At 37.7% G+C, this 14,511-nt stretch overlaps 1 protein-coding gene across 1 annotated transcript in view; it reads right to left on the reverse strand.

Annotated features, from left to right (window-relative positions):
* Positions 1-14,511, reverse strand: part of TMTC2 (transmembrane O-mannosyltransferase targeting cadherins 2) — a 489,624-nt gene that overhangs the window by 157,775 nt on the left and 317,338 nt on the right. The window contains exon 7 of the mRNA XM_075551215.1: positions 13,736-13,814. Within this exon, the coding sequence (XP_075407330.1) occupies positions 13,736-13,814 (79 nt within the window). The remainder of the gene's footprint in view (positions 1-13,735; positions 13,815-14,511) is intronic.

Genomic DNA, 14,511 nt, shown 5'->3' on the forward strand with positions numbered 1-14,511 from the left:
GGAATGATGCACTGCACGGTGCGGAGCTCTCCTCACAACTGCCCTGATGCCTGAGCCCACTGAAGCAGCCACCGTGTCAATCCATCACCTGGAGCGCCTTTCTCTTTTTTTGCTGCCCCTCCACTTTACCAAACGTGATGTTACTCTCCAGGGACCAATATGTCCAAAGTATGTAAGACAAAGCCTTGCCACCCTTGACTCTAAGCAGTCTATGATGTATTCGATATTCTTCTCGAATGCCACAATTCAAATGACTCTATTCTTCTAAGGTTTGCTTGATCCATTGTCCAGTTTCAGCATCATGTGATGCAATGGGGAATACGATGGCACGGGTCAGGGGCACCTTAATCCTCAGAGTTGACATCCTTGTTCTTCACTGCTCTAAAGAGGTCTTCAGCAGCAGATTTCCTAAGGCAAGACATCTTGTTATCACGTAACTGTTGCTTTCACGAGCATTAATCGTGGATCCACATAAGACACAATCCTTGACAACTCCACCTTTTCTCCATGTATCATGATGTTACTTATCGGTCCAGTGTGGAAGATTTTGGCGTTCCTTGAATTGATTTGTAATTCATACTGAAGGCTTGCATCAGCAAGTGCTTGAATTCCTGCTCACATTCAGCAAACAAGATTGTATCAAGTGCTTGAATTCCTGCTCACATTCAGCAAACAAGATTGTATCATTTGCATACTGCAGGTTTTTAATAAGCCTTCTTCCCATTCCAATGCCATACTCTTTTTCATATAATCCAGTTTATCTCATGATTTGCTCAGCATACAGGCTGAACCCTGGCACAAACCTTTCTGGATATTAAACTATGCAGTATTCCCTTGTTCAGGTTGCATATCTGCTTCTTGATCCACGTACATGTTGTGAATGTGCACAAAAAACTTCTGGAACTTCCACTTTTCTCGAGGTTATCCGCAGTTTGTTATGGCGCACAGAGTGGGATGCCTGGGAGAGGAAACAGCTTTCTGGTATTCTCTTCCTTTGAGCCACGATCCCTCTGACTGACATCAGCCGTGCTAGGCTCTTGCTCCACAACCTCTTCTGATTCCGGCCTGAACTTCTGGCAGTTCTCAGGCAGTCTGCTGCTTTCACCATTGCTGGATGGTATTAAGCACAATTTTACTTGTGTGCAATATCCGTGATATTCCATAGTCTTGAGCATTCTGTTGGGTCACCTTTCTTTGGAATGGACACAAATATGGATCACTTCTAGTCTTTTGGCCACTTAACTGTCTTCCAGATTTCCTAGCACAGATGCGTGAGTGCATCCAGGGCTTCTTCAGATTTCTGAAACATTTCCAGGAGGAATCGGTCAATTCTTGGAGCCTTGTTTTAGGTTAACGAACTCAGTGCTGTTTGAACTTCACCTTTCAGCATCAACACTGCTCTTACTCTTACGCTACCATCCTGAAATGGTGGCCTGTCAACTAATTCTTTACCTCGTAGAGTGACTGTGTCTTCTTTCCTCTCTCGATGCTTCCTGCATCATGCGATGTTTTGCCTACAGCGACTTTCAAGATTGCGAATCAAGGCTTGAATTTTTTTCTTGAGTTCTTTCCATTTCACATATGCGGAGCATATTCTTCCATTTTGGTTTTCTAATTCTAGATCCTTGCATATTTCTTTATAATATCTGCCTTTGTCTTCTCGAGCTGCCCCTTGAAATTGTGTAGATCGCTCCTGGACGTCACCCTTTTCCCATCGGCTGTAGCTTCTCCACAATTCAGAGCAACTTTCAGAGTCTCTTCTGGCTTCCACTTTGGTCTTTGCTTTCTTTCCTGTCTTTTGAGGGACCTTTTTCTTTCTTCGCGAGTGTTGGTCTCGATGTCCTCCCACAGGCCATCTGGTCTTCTGTTATGAGCATCCAAGGAGTCAAATCTGCTGTTGAGATGTTCTTGAAATGCAGGTGGGGATACACTAAAGGTCATATTTTGGCTCCTCTGGACTTGTTTTAATTTTCTTTAGCTTTATCCTGAACTTACATATGAACAATTGATGGTCAGCCCCTAGTCTGATTTTAGTTGCTGACATTGAGCCTTTCCGACGTGTTTTCCCACAGATGTAGTCAATTTGACTTCTGTGTATTATATGTGGGGAAATCCGTGTATATAGTTGCCGTATGTTGTTGGAAAAAAAGGTATTTGCTATACACAAGTTGTTGATTTTGAAAAAATTATATCATGAAACCTCCAGCTTCATTTCTAGCATCAAATTCACTTGTTGGACTTATGGTATACAAACTGTTTAAATAAAATATATTTTCCTTTATCCATAGGAGCAATAATGGTTCCTATTTATGATACTTTGATATTGTGTCAATTGGCCAGGTCAGAATTCTGAGTGCTTTGGCAGTTAACACCTAGTAATCCCCAAGACCTTACCTGATACAATGTAGTCACTGCCAATCAGACACAAGCCAGCAAAATAGGATAACATTAGTTTGGAATGAAACATCTTTACTTAGATCATAGCTCTGATGCAATGCATGGAAATAAAGTTTCCTCAAGGCTTTGGTTTGCTTCCAATATAAGTGAACGTTATGGAAAAACTTGTTTGTTTGTTTTCTGCTGGTCTACATCTTGCATCTGACTCTCTGACCTCTGGGGCAGGGGTGGTGGTGGTGTGTTTAGGTCTGAGTCAATAGCTTGCCATATGGACTGTCAATCCTAGGAGATTTCAATGGTCTGCTATCTAATCTGTAGCCACCAGTCTGTGGTATTCTGCTGATTTATCCCGGGTTCATTAGCCCTCACAGGTATGAAAGTCAAGAGAAGCCTCCAGGCTAACATCTGACTCACGGACTTGGAATCTGCCTGAACTTGGGTATTACCATTTATACAACTGTGTGAGTCAGGTTCTTGACATGAATTTCTCTCTCTATAGGTAAATAAGTATCATTAGTTTTATTTCTCTAGAGAACCCAGCTTAAAACATTATTAAAAATAGTTTACTTTGTCTACAATCAAATCAAACTGGCTTTTCCTTATAGTTTTATCACTGTCTTTTATATGCAAAAATGACTCCCCATTTCATGGGAACATATAGTACACTTCTATTATTTTAGCTTCATTATTAAATGAAATACTTATTCCACAAGTATTTTGACATGGGGTTGATTTAAGTATCTAAAATTTCCAAACATTTAATTAATTGTTCCTGAACAGCTTTCTTAAATTTTTCTCTTTTCCCAATATTTAATAACACATTTATTATCTATTTTTAAAACATTGCAAAAGTTTCCATTTATTTCTAGGATCTCTATTTGTTTTCTTTGTACTGTTTTCATACCACGATAGCACTACTCAAAGTACTATAGCTTCCTCCAGTTTTTTTATTACACTTAACACTTTCTTGGATTCCCTTTTCTGTTATTAGTTCCAAAAGTTTAAAAGCCTATTGCCAGCTTAATGATAAGCTTTCATTGCAAATTAAACTACATTAACATCTATGAATCAATTTTCAAAGAAGTGGAATGCTTTAAAATTGTGTTTTCCTCTTTAATATTTGTATTCAAATTTTCATTTATTCCAACTCCAAACTCCCCTCTCACGTCTTCCATGTGCCACAGAATCTACTCACATAGTTATAATCCTTTGCTCTCAATCTTAACTGTAATATGTGAGGAATCAGACAAAAATTTTTTTTTCATCTCTATCTATCCTTGAGCCTAAGCTCAAAAGCTTCTGGTTCCAAATAGTCCTTGATCAAGAGCTGATGAATAATTAATCATATTTTCTATCAACTTACATTTTAATGTTATGATTTCAATTATGTCATTGAAGAGAATTTCTAAGTAATTTCTTTTTCCAGAATCTGTACCCTGACACAATCTTTAATTACTTCTTTTGATGACACAAGGAGTCAATTATATCAAGAGCCTAACTTGCTGTGATTTCAATTCTCACTTTTTATTTCACAGAATTCTAGCATCAACATTGAAACAGTAGGAATCTGGTGTGTGCAATTTTTAAAATTCATGACAAAAACTTGTTAAATCAATTTTTCTGAGTCATCCTGATATTTCCCCAGCTTGATCCTGTAAACACTCCGTCATACACATGTGCTCCTCAACTGCCCCAGATTGGAAATCCTCAATCATGTCTTTAAACCCCAAACCAAACCCACTCCCACTGAGCTCATTCCAACTTTCGGACTTCACAGAGTTCACCCATTGGGCTTCAAAGGCTATAAAGCTTGAGGAAGCAGACAGCCACATCTTCTTCCTGCTGAGCAGTTGGTGGGTTCGAACAACTGACCTTTCAGCTAGCGGCCAAGGACTAGAACATCTTGCCACCAGGAATCTGAGCTTGAAAAGACCAATATGGTCCATGTGCTATTTTCTGACCAATGGACTTCTAAATATTAGACTGTTTTCCCATTGAGGATTGGAAACTAAAGTGAACTATAAAGCAAATCTTGAGTTGGGGAGATTATTTAAAAGTTTATTATGTAACTCTTCACCCAATTTTCCACCCAATTCACCAGTTCTACAGCATCGGACGCAGAGGAGGCCTGTGAGGATTGAAAGAACACTTTTTACAAAGAAAGGAATTACTAGAGGAGTGGGAAGGAATTGAACGTATGCATCATTAAATAAAAACACGAATCATCAAGAAACGGAGTGCCAGTGAAAGTTTAAAAGGTCCCTAATTGCAGTGTAGAGCAATTTACCAGAAGCACCTGATGTGGCCTCAACATATAATTAGGAGAACATGCCTGTGCTGATCCTTAACTTATCCAAACTGATCAACTTCCTTTATATTTACAAGCAACTAAACCACTGAAAATAATCCATCAACAAATGCTGACAGGAATCTTACTTAGTAATCAGATTTTCTAGATGAGAAATAATATATTTACATAATGGATATAGAGTGTGAGTGTCTGTATGTTCGTCGAAGATACCCCCCCTGCCACCACCCACTCAGAAACACACAATAATTTAATTCTGTCATCATGAGAATTAATTACGATGTAGTAAATAAAATGCCTTAACCTAACCCAAATAATAGGGGAACACTGGGAAGAAACACACAGCTAGGCACCTTAATTGTGTTAAGGCCAGGGTTTATACTCAAACTCAATCCAAAGAAGTACCACGGAGCCTATACTGGCTCCTAGCAACTGTCCTTAGAGTTTCCTAGACTGCAGAACCTCACTGCTGCAGACAGCTTCATCTCTCTCCGCAGCAGTGGTGTGACTCGAAGCTTAACCTAGAATGCCCCAGAGCTTCGTGAGGCTGATCCCAGTGGGGGTGAGTGGGGCAGGGAAGCATTACTAGAAATAAGGGTACCCAAAGAACTTTGGCCCTTACCTATTTGCAAGAAAATGTGAAAGGCCTCCCAAAAAGTCAGAAGATATAATGGAAGCATTTTCAACTTGACACTTTTAGAAATATGTTTCACATGAATTCTTGAATACAGCAATGTCTCTATAATATGCACAGAATCATTTATATGGTTCTCTAAATCATATAAATGCTAATTGCTATGTCACACGAGAATTTTAAAGTCACCCTCTGGCTAATGCACATGCGAGAAGAGAGTCTACGAAAGCCTACACAGCCTCAAGCCGACACTAACAATGTTGTGACAAGGACTGCATTCTGGACTAAAACTGCTCATGCTCTATTTCAGCTACTCATTTCACTCAAATACAACAATTGTTTATCTCAGTGTGGGTAAGACAAACAAATGAGCTCATTTGAAGTGTCGATCCTTTCATGATCCAAGGGACTTATATGAGCCACCAAATTTTCTACCTTTCAGTCCCACAAGACAAGGACCTGCTTTTTCTACCTGCTGTCCCACAATCTGTTGTAATGGGCTTCCCCATCAATCTTGCCAGCAGAATTCACTTGGAATATCTGAATTATCTATAAAAACTCTGTAGAAAAATGAATTTAAATATAATGGAATTTCCCAGTATTCTTTTCAAGACCCCTCATATATATCCCACACATCATTATAACAAATACATATTAAGTAAAAAAAATATTTTATTTAAACCGCTTTTTATTACTCTAAACACATGATATCAACAAAATTTCAAAGCAGAAATTATATTTTATTTAGTTAAAAAAGGACAAAAGGAAACTTATGTAGAAAAGGGCCTTCTTGTATACAGTAGGAGAGACAGTCTTGGGCACACACAGCAGAGTCTATACAATTGTAAGGTAGCTGTTTTCAAACCTAATTTAAATTAGCTACGTAGCCTAAATACGCATAAAATGAACGTCCTGTTTCCTTGAAGCTGCTTCTGCAGATCACACTCCTCACATGACACTTTGTCTTCCACAGAACTATGTCTGCCTTCCTAAATGCCACCAAAGTTGCATCTTTGTAGATGCTAAGTTCTAAAATACAGTCAATAAATGTCTTTAATTTTAACCAATCATCACGTCAATTTTCTAACTATACTCAAACTTGCAATAAAGTACCCACTACTGAATAAAACAGTCACTCTTGGGCAATTCCTCAAATTTAAAATATATTTCCCCCTTACTTGTTTCTATTAAACTTTCAGAACTTTACAAAGAAAACATAAAAAAACTAGTTGCAAATTACAGAATAAAGAGGATATAATCAGGTATTAATTTGAGTATATTCATATCTTTGTAATTCAATTTAAAAACACGTTTTTTAAGCTTCAGTCTTTTCCTTTACTACTAAATTGACGGCATGTGAGTTAATGTAACAGGTGGGCGGTGTGGTTTTAAGAGCAATGAAATATAATAAGCTGCCTGATATCATATTTCCAGGAAAGCAAGCGACATCAGACCTATGCATGATCCTTTGGTAACCATACTACTGGCATTAACGTGCTCAAACTCCCCAGAGGACCTGTATATTTTCTGACCCTAGATTTAATTGAAACTTTAAACAAAATATATTACCTACTTAATGCAGTTGAACTAGATGCTGGCCTTTGTAGTGTATAAAGTAATGCCCAGTAAATTAATGTCTGTAACCAGAGTACATAATGTAAAATTTATACCAAGGGTCACTGATGAAAAGATTTTAAAAATTAACCCACTGTAGTTCTACAATAAAATTTTAGTTTTCAATCTATGTGAATATGTTTTTATGCATTTATTTTTTGTGTGAAACAGAGCCAAAAGTTCATAATTTCTGTATCTTGTTGGATATATATATATTAAAAAAGGAAAATTTTCAATTTAAATTTATGTCTCACTTTCCTGGGTTGGTGTGGGGTTAGTAGTGTTCTTCTGATGAAACAATGAAAGGTAAATATATTGAGTTAAATTGGCTTTCAGAAGTCACTATTTTTGAGAATATATAGATAAGCTCATTAGGTTGATTTGTGATTAATTCATATGTACAGGTCTACAGGGTTGACTCGCTTGGCTTTCAAGAGTGCCAATGAAAATCACACGAAAGTCATGAGAACTCACAGTAGAGAAATCAGGTGGCATCAAGAGCTTAACACTCCTGGAGTGTTAATGCTTCTATGACTGGAGAAATGTGAAGTTCAAATCGTACACGATCCCTCAGATCCCACCCATTCACAGTCAGCGTGCTGCCCAGGCAACTCAGAGATGACAACGTTATGCATGTCAACCAATATACCAAAAATGAACTCTTAATTTTCCTTATTAAGTACATTCTGGGACAAGGTGAGGTAAATACACACATTTGAATAGAACAGCACACACCTATGCCTCACTTACTGACTATATCAGATTTTCCAACATTTTGTACTTTTGACAATTTTGAAAACCATGATTAGGTGGCATCTTCTGTGGTTGGGCCACACATGATGACCGGGCCCAGCGTACCCTTTGCAAATGGCATGTCAGCGATTCTATCAATAACCGTTTTCCATGACAGATGACACGGACCAGCGGAAGGACACACTCTACCGCTCACCTTCAATATCTAGATTGACTGCGGGGCAGGGGGTGACGGCAGGATTGTGTGAGGCCACGTGGACAGAGGGATGTTGGGAAAGCGCATAACGAGGGCACAGTGGAGGGGGGGGGGGCTCAGTATGTTGCTGCACTTCTCGTGGCTGTAGTTAATAATAAAATAAGGATTTTGACTGATTGATGACAAAAGCGAGGGCAAAATTGGTCTAGCGGTAAAAATACAGCGCTTGCAGATGGGGTATTTGCTGACTGCCGCTGACTGTAACGCCGTGATTGCCGCACAGTCCTGGAAATCATATTTACAGCTATGAACCCAAATAGAATCGACGGAAACTAAAGCCATCAATTCTTGGAGCGCAAGGGTTCACAAAAATGATGATGACAAAGTAAGCAAAGGTTCAACACCGCCCTCAGGTTGGGCATTTGGACATACGTTTCATATGCATGCTCTCCATCAGTTCTAAAAATGCCCTTATGAAGTGGACACTGTTACTGTAGCCATTTTACACACGAGAAAACGGAGGCTGTGCTTCACATGGCCAAGGTCAGTCGGCTCCTGAGCAACCAAGCCACAGGTTATAACCCGGCTGTCTGACTGTGTGGACTACACTATGGTACCTCTCAATTTAACCCAATCTGCTCTCTCTCCAAAGAGTGAGGCCCACAGAATAAAGGTTACCTGTTCAAACTTACAAACCTACTCAGGAGCTACTTCAAAAGTTACTCTGTGATTTGGTATCTTAATGTTTCATATATTCTCACACTTTAGTAATTATTACATGGCAAGTAAACATTCATTTGTAAATTACTATTTAGTATTTATTTTATATTATTTGTAAATGCTTGTGAATCACCTAATTCCTTAGAAGTACCCTATTTCTCAATTATTGATATTCTAATATCTCGATTCTGTGAAATCAAAAATAATTTGCCTACACTCACACTTAACAGCATGGTTAGATTCAGAGAACAGATCATTATGTGAAAATCATGGAAAAATGGAGTCATTATTATTTAGCTGCCATGTCACATTATTATGTAACTGACAAATTACTGAGAATTAGAGCCCAGGCAGGTTGACACATAACCATCACCATCTCAGCTGGCTTGACACTTGCCTTGTGCTTCAGTGTTTCTCACTGTCAGAAGATACCGTATGTGCATTAACCAAGATTTCAACACATTTTTAATGCAGTTTTTGTGGTAAAAATAGGTGCCTAGGTGGATATTCGGGTCCACTTATGCTCGAGTATATATGGTAATCAGTAATAGACCAAACTATATTTTTGACTAGTTTCACAAATGTGACATGTGAAGTGATAAGACAGTTGATAAGTATGGAGTAGGTGAAATTAAAATATACTTTGAAATTTTAATTTTCTTAAAATTAGCACCATAAAAGTAATTTAGAAGTATTAGATTATAATATGGAAAATATAAAGTATGTATTAAATTGATAAGATAAATGACCAAAATGAAATTAATCAAAATAGAATGTTTCAAAAACATTAAAGAGGAGGGAAAATGCAGAGGATTCGTGTGTGTGTGTGTGTGTGTGTGTGTGTGTTTGTGTGTGTGTGTGTGTAGTGTGTTTAAAGTAACTGCAGTGCTTTGGGATACTCAAGTATTTATAAATAAACCATTACAAATAAATGTATATTATTTATTTCTCAAAGATTCATTTTTCGTTATCTCTAAATTTTAGAAAATACAATAGGAGAAAAACATTAAGATTATTTGGGTATGTAAACATAAATGATTAGAAGGTAGTGGTTGTAAATGGGCTACATGAATAAAAGACATGAGAAAAATGAACCCTTACAGGCTTAATCTAGCTAGACATAATAATCCATCACTGATCCCTAAAGGGCACTAATAAAATGTAAATGTGCAAATCAGAAAACACATTCAAGGCTGTTGATAAAGTTGATAGGATAATCAGCACATGCTGACAGCCTAATGAAACTGATGGACTGATAGGGCGGTGCTTATCTCCTGGGCCATTGTGTTCTCCTGTCTAAGGAGGCTACTCAAAATGCATTAGGGCTTAAAACAAAGCTCAAGGGATCTCACCCACTTGATTAAGAGGTGAATTCATTCTTAGAGAAAATTATAGTTTCATGAACAACTGAAAATATAAAACTTGGTTAGCTGACAGACCTTTGCATAAAATGAAACAGGAGGCAGTTACCACAATTAAGGAAGGAAGCATGAATTTAAACTTTATTAGGATCCTTGCTTGTAAATTGGTAAGAGTGCTTTCCAGAGTCCAGACAAAACCACTGCCTCCATCTATAATGGAAAATAAGACTTAACACTAAGCAACGGCCCCGGGAAATACCCTGATCTTTGCTGCCTGTGTGTGCTCCACATCTGGGTAACCATACAAAAGACAGACCCTAAGGTCTGGATTTCCCGTTACATCTATTAGCGTGGAGTAATTGAATGAATTTTCTGAAATCATTAACTAGACTGAACACCCATTAACAATGAAGACGGCTATATGCAGTCTGTTGCCGTGGATTTCAAGGCCCTTTTCCATTAAAAAAAATACACGCCAAAACTTCCTATTTGACAGTTGAGGAAACTCGTACAATGGTGAACAAAAGCCTAACCTGAAACTTTCGTACCTTTTGAGGCCAAAGTAGAGAAAGATTCAGTATTCAGTTTGACATGAAAAAGCATCTAGCATTAATACAGAGAAGAGAACTGAACCTATAAATCTGTAGACTTAGTCTAGGCTACACTATGAACCTGAAAATTGATCTGGGTGGTGAAACCCTGGACAGTACAAGCCACTATTTTGATTCATGAAAGCTGAAGGGCAAGAGTAAATTTAGCAAGGCTCGATTTTACCTTAAAATAATTGTAGCAAATAAAAAAAGAAAAACATGCTCTAATTTCTCTTTCAGTAATCACTCTACTGTAGCACGAGCTAACTAGAGGCAAGTTTACCAACAAAGGGAACATTGCCGACACATGATGGCCCTGTGGGCGGAATAGAACTGCCCATGTGGGTTTCCAAGGTGGCAACTCAATACAGGAGCAGAAAACTCCATCTTTCTCCCGAAAACCCACTGGTTTTGAACTGCTAACCTTGCAAGATTAGCAGCCTGATGCGTAGCCATTGTGCTACCAGCACTCCTGTAAGATTCCCAAAGACATGGAATAAATCTCCTTAAAAATAATAAATGTGTGTTTGTTTAATAGCCATTTATCTGCCTCATTTTACATCTCAACTATTTCTAAATATCCTGCCATTCACAAAAGAGAGAGTGAGGATGGTCCCAGGCAGACACATATTTTCTATTTGGGGAGGATGTGGGACTTTTCATGTGAACTTAAGCCACAAAGCCAGTATCAAAGTTTCCAAATTATAGAACACAGAAGCGGAAAATAATCCTAGAACTCAAGGAGCCTAAGTTCCTTTTTGTGCGTGGAGAATGCTCAGCTATATCAAATAACATAACCAGGTTCACAGAAAACAGAAGAGCTGCGCTTGCAATGTGTGCTTAGAAACAAACATTTGATATGAGGACAAGACTAATCTCTTTCCTTCTCTCCCATATCTTAAAACAGCACTACAACCAATCGCCAGTACACTTTAAATGCACAGATTTCTTCCAACAGCGACATGCCGAATAAGTGATTTTCAGTTTGATCTATCACCAAACAGCTGTATTAATAATTAAGTACAATCAATTCAGAGATCAATTACATGTGGTACGTGGATATTTTATTAGAAATTCTAAGTCTCAAACTCTTACATGTGAGAGAAAAAAAACATGCCTGAGATTGATAACCCCTCAAAAAGAGCATTGAACTAATTGCTCAAAGTAGAACAAGGGAGCACTGTAGTACATTTAGTGTCCATAGCATCATCCCCTAGAATAAAATACCAACGTGAGCAAATCCAGAGACCCGAATCCTGCATAACAAAGACCACACATTTGTTTCAGTTAGTTGTGTCTTTTAAAAGCATCAAAATTCATGAATCTCTACATGATAACATTTTTTATTTTAAGAATCTCCCGACCAAAAATTTTAATGAATATGATACATTCATTTAAATAATGTGTGTTTTTATCTGAGTTCAGCGGGAATATGTCTGCCTTTGTGAATGGGTGTTATCGAAAACCTTGCTCTACTCCAACCCTCACTGTATGCATAAATAATATCTAAGCACGTTAGCTTTTAGTCTGTACAATTTAACAATCCGTGTATTTTAGTCTAAAGAGCTGTTCTATCCATGCATACTTTTTCCTCAACAGTATTTTAAATTCTATGTAATTGGATAAATTACTGATTTTATCAATGGAATTACTATGTGTTCCATGAAGATGATTTATAATGTTTCCCAATAAAATGATAAAGATGTTCTTAACGTGCACCAAAGACATATATAAAGCATAGATACATGAACGGATTTTGAACTCGCACTTAATATTACCCTTAATCTAAGAACGATTAAATTCTAAATTCTCATGTCATGACCCTACTTGATATTCACTGTCATGAAGAGATACTAAAGATATGGGTACCCAAGCAAAGTGTGGCGAGGAAAGCAAATGGTGTCCAGCTATGAGAAAGAATCGTTTTGGGGATCTTCAAAGCTTGTTTTAAAACAAGAAGCCACTGAAATGAGGCATCAGCTAAATCCACACAAAAGAAGCAAAGCAGCCTGTGTAGCCAGGATTGTGAATGATAAAACCAAGACCAGAGGCGGGAATAGTACTAGAGCTTAAGCTCTGGGCACCCATTTGCAGAAGGCTATGGCTGACAGTACAGAGCCCGCCCTGTTAGCACGGTTGGTTACTCACTTGACTGCGAACCACAAGGTTGGCTGTATGAAACCACCAGGCACACTCTGCTGAACAAAGTTGAGGCTTTCTAAACAGTCCTAGTTTCCGAAACCCAAAAGGACAGTTCGATCCTGCCCCAAAGGATTGTATTAGTTGCAATCCACTCAATGGTAATGAGTATGGATAAGGTGAAAACCTCACATCTATTTGCAGGTTTCCCCAAGTGAATTTAAACTTCTGGTGAGTCCCCTTACCCTGGACCACGAGTGAGAACCGTCTTTATATCAGACAGAGTGCATTGGAAAATGGATTAGAGTTAGCTTAAAATGTATCATCTGATCCTTTGCTCTTCCTCTTGACCCACTGTTCTCCTTTCAATATTTCCATTTAGATTGAGGTTTTTCTATGTCTTATTTTGTTATTGTTGCTGGTTATTTTCCATATATATATAAAATATGAAACACAGGATAAGTAAATCTATAAAGACAGTGACTCAATTAGTAGTTTCTTAGGGTTATGGCAGGGCAAGTTGTAGGGAAATGGGAAGCTAATAACAAGGAATACAGAAGTGAAAAAAATGTTCTCCAATTGATTGTGGTGATGATTGTACAACTCTTTAATATTATTAAATCACTGAACTGGATGATATGTTAATTATATGATCGGGCAATAAAAATGTTAAATGTCTATTTTTAAATTTCTAAGTATAACTGAAAAAGTTACACATGTGTTCAGTGTAGAGATATTAATTTTCAAACTCTAGAATCTAGATAATACTCAATACACAAATCAATCTGTGAGCTTCTTCCAATAGTTCTGGGATATGCCAGAAGACCTTAGCCAACATGAGGGTTATCACTAGGTTAAATTATTTGCTAATCCTTTCACAGTATTTGAATGTGAGACTCAGTTCTGAATAATGTTTCTTTGTGATGGTAAATTATATTCTATATTTCCATTTAATAAAAGCACATGCTTTAATTTCAACACAAGTCTCTGAAATTGTAATTACAATATTAATGCTTTACTTACCCATCATGTTGTACAGACTCTGTGGAGCAAACTGTTTTGGCATTTTCTGAATTGCTTCCTTGTATACTGTAAGGGCATCCTAATTGAAGAAATAATAGCAGAGAATCATCACTAAGGTACAGAGATATTTATTGAAGATAAGATACATCCTGTGAAATTTAGAATCTTCCAGTCTTTTTAAATGGTTATTGGGGATATAATTCACATTCCTTTGATATCCTACGACATCAACTTTATGAATGAGAACACTTGACACAAGCTAAGAGAAGAACAACATGTAAAGTGAAATTGAATGGAACATCTAATGTTGTTAACACTTTTACTTTCACATATATTTTCCAGTTTTCATAGATGATTCAATATACAAACTTGAAACACTCATATTTGTGAGTCATTCAAAACCAGCAAAACTCCACAGCTACTTAATGTCTGACAGTCCAAAAGATTGAAATTAAAAAAAATGTAAACCAAATAAATATCCAAAATACTAGAAATCTGCTGAAAGCAGTAAGTGTGAGCATTTGAAAAGTCCTGCCGCTGTTCTAATACTGCACTCTTCTCGAGCAGACATGGTGGGTGTGCACTGCAGTTGGGTGAACAGCAAGGGGGCACAATGTGTAGAGGCAGGCATCTCTCTTGTGCGAGACGAGGCTGGGTCATCTCCTAACTTCCGGTACAGCATTTTCATACTCCTCTCAAATCAAAACAATCAAATGACTTCCTTAAGAGCAAAGGGTGAGTATAAGCAAGACACTGTGCTTACTATATGCCTGCAT

The sequence above is a fragment of the Tenrec ecaudatus genome, chromosome 6 (genome assembly GCF_050624435.1).
Source record: "Tenrec ecaudatus isolate mTenEca1 chromosome 6, mTenEca1.hap1, whole genome shotgun sequence".
NCBI classification, from domain to species: Eukaryota; Metazoa; Chordata; class Mammalia; order Afrosoricida; family Tenrecidae; genus Tenrec; species Tenrec ecaudatus.